This window comes from Fulmarus glacialis, unplaced genomic scaffold, assembly GCF_000690835.1.
Source record: "Fulmarus glacialis isolate BGI_N327 unplaced genomic scaffold, ASM69083v1 scaffold18088, whole genome shotgun sequence".
Taxonomy (NCBI): domain Eukaryota; kingdom Metazoa; phylum Chordata; class Aves; order Procellariiformes; family Procellariidae; genus Fulmarus; species Fulmarus glacialis.
The window spans coordinates 2083-2952 of record NW_009227760.1 but is presented as its reverse complement, the minus strand read 5'-3'; the positions used below and the strand labels follow the sequence as shown (position 1 = coordinate 2952).

The 870-nt window shown below is 63.7% G+C and overlaps 1 protein-coding gene across 1 annotated transcript in view; it reads right to left on the bottom strand.

The window, feature by feature from the left end:
- SYNC (syncoilin, intermediate filament protein) overlaps positions 1 to 870 on the bottom strand; it is a 4315-nt gene that overhangs the window by 2898 nt on the left and 547 nt on the right. Inside the window, exon 2 of the mRNA XM_009583270.1 lies at positions 95 to 855. Coding sequence (XP_009581565.1) covers positions 95 to 855 — 761 coding nt within the window. The remainder of the gene's footprint in view (positions 1 to 94; positions 856 to 870) is intronic.

Here is an 870-nt window from a genome sequence, read left to right as displayed (position 1 = left end):
CAAGATCTTCAGCATCCACATTTCACCAGCTGCAAAGAACGACTCCCACTCTCTAAACAAGGGGGTGCGAGGGGTGCCCAGCCGGGGCGCGTACCCGGTACTGCCCGACCTCTTCATCCCGCTTCTGCTTAACAAGGACGATCTGCTCCTCCAGGCTCCGGTTCTGCAGCCGCAGCCGGCTGACCTCCCCCTGCAAGGGCCGCAGGGCTTCCTTCATCCCCTGGATCTCCCCCTGCATCTCCTGCAGCGCCTTCGCCCCCGCCTCGCGTCTCTCCAGCAGCCGCAGCAGCTGGGGCTCGTAGTGCTCCTCCAGACCCCGCCGGCTCTCCGCCACGAAGCTCTCGAACTCCATGGAAAGCCGGCGGCTCTCCTGCAGGTACAGGTTATCCTGCCGACACGGCGGCATCTCCAGCCGTTGCCTCAAAACCTCCTTCTCCTTCTCACAGGTCTCCTTCAGCCGGGACAGTTCGTTGGAGAGCTGCCCAGCCTGGGTCTCCAGCTCGCCCTGGTAAGCAGCGTGCTGGGAGAGGTCGTGCCGCCGACTTTCCAGCTGGTACTGGCAAGCCACGCACTCCTTCGTCACCTTGAACAGCTTCTGCTTGATCTGCCGGATCTCATCCTTCAGGTTATCCCTCCCCAGCTCCACCTTGGCCAGCAGCCGGCAGGCCGCCTGGATCTCCTCGTGGGCCTGGCGGATCTCCTGCCGGAGCTGGGCGAGCTCCGCGATCAGGCTGTCTCTCTCTTTCTCCAGCTGCTCGACGGCTTCGATGCACTCTTGGAAGTAGTCCCCCAGCTCTTCGAGGGTGAGGCACTGATGCTCCACGCCATCCGCGTCCAGGGGGCTGCCTGCCCCCTCTGCATCCATATCCA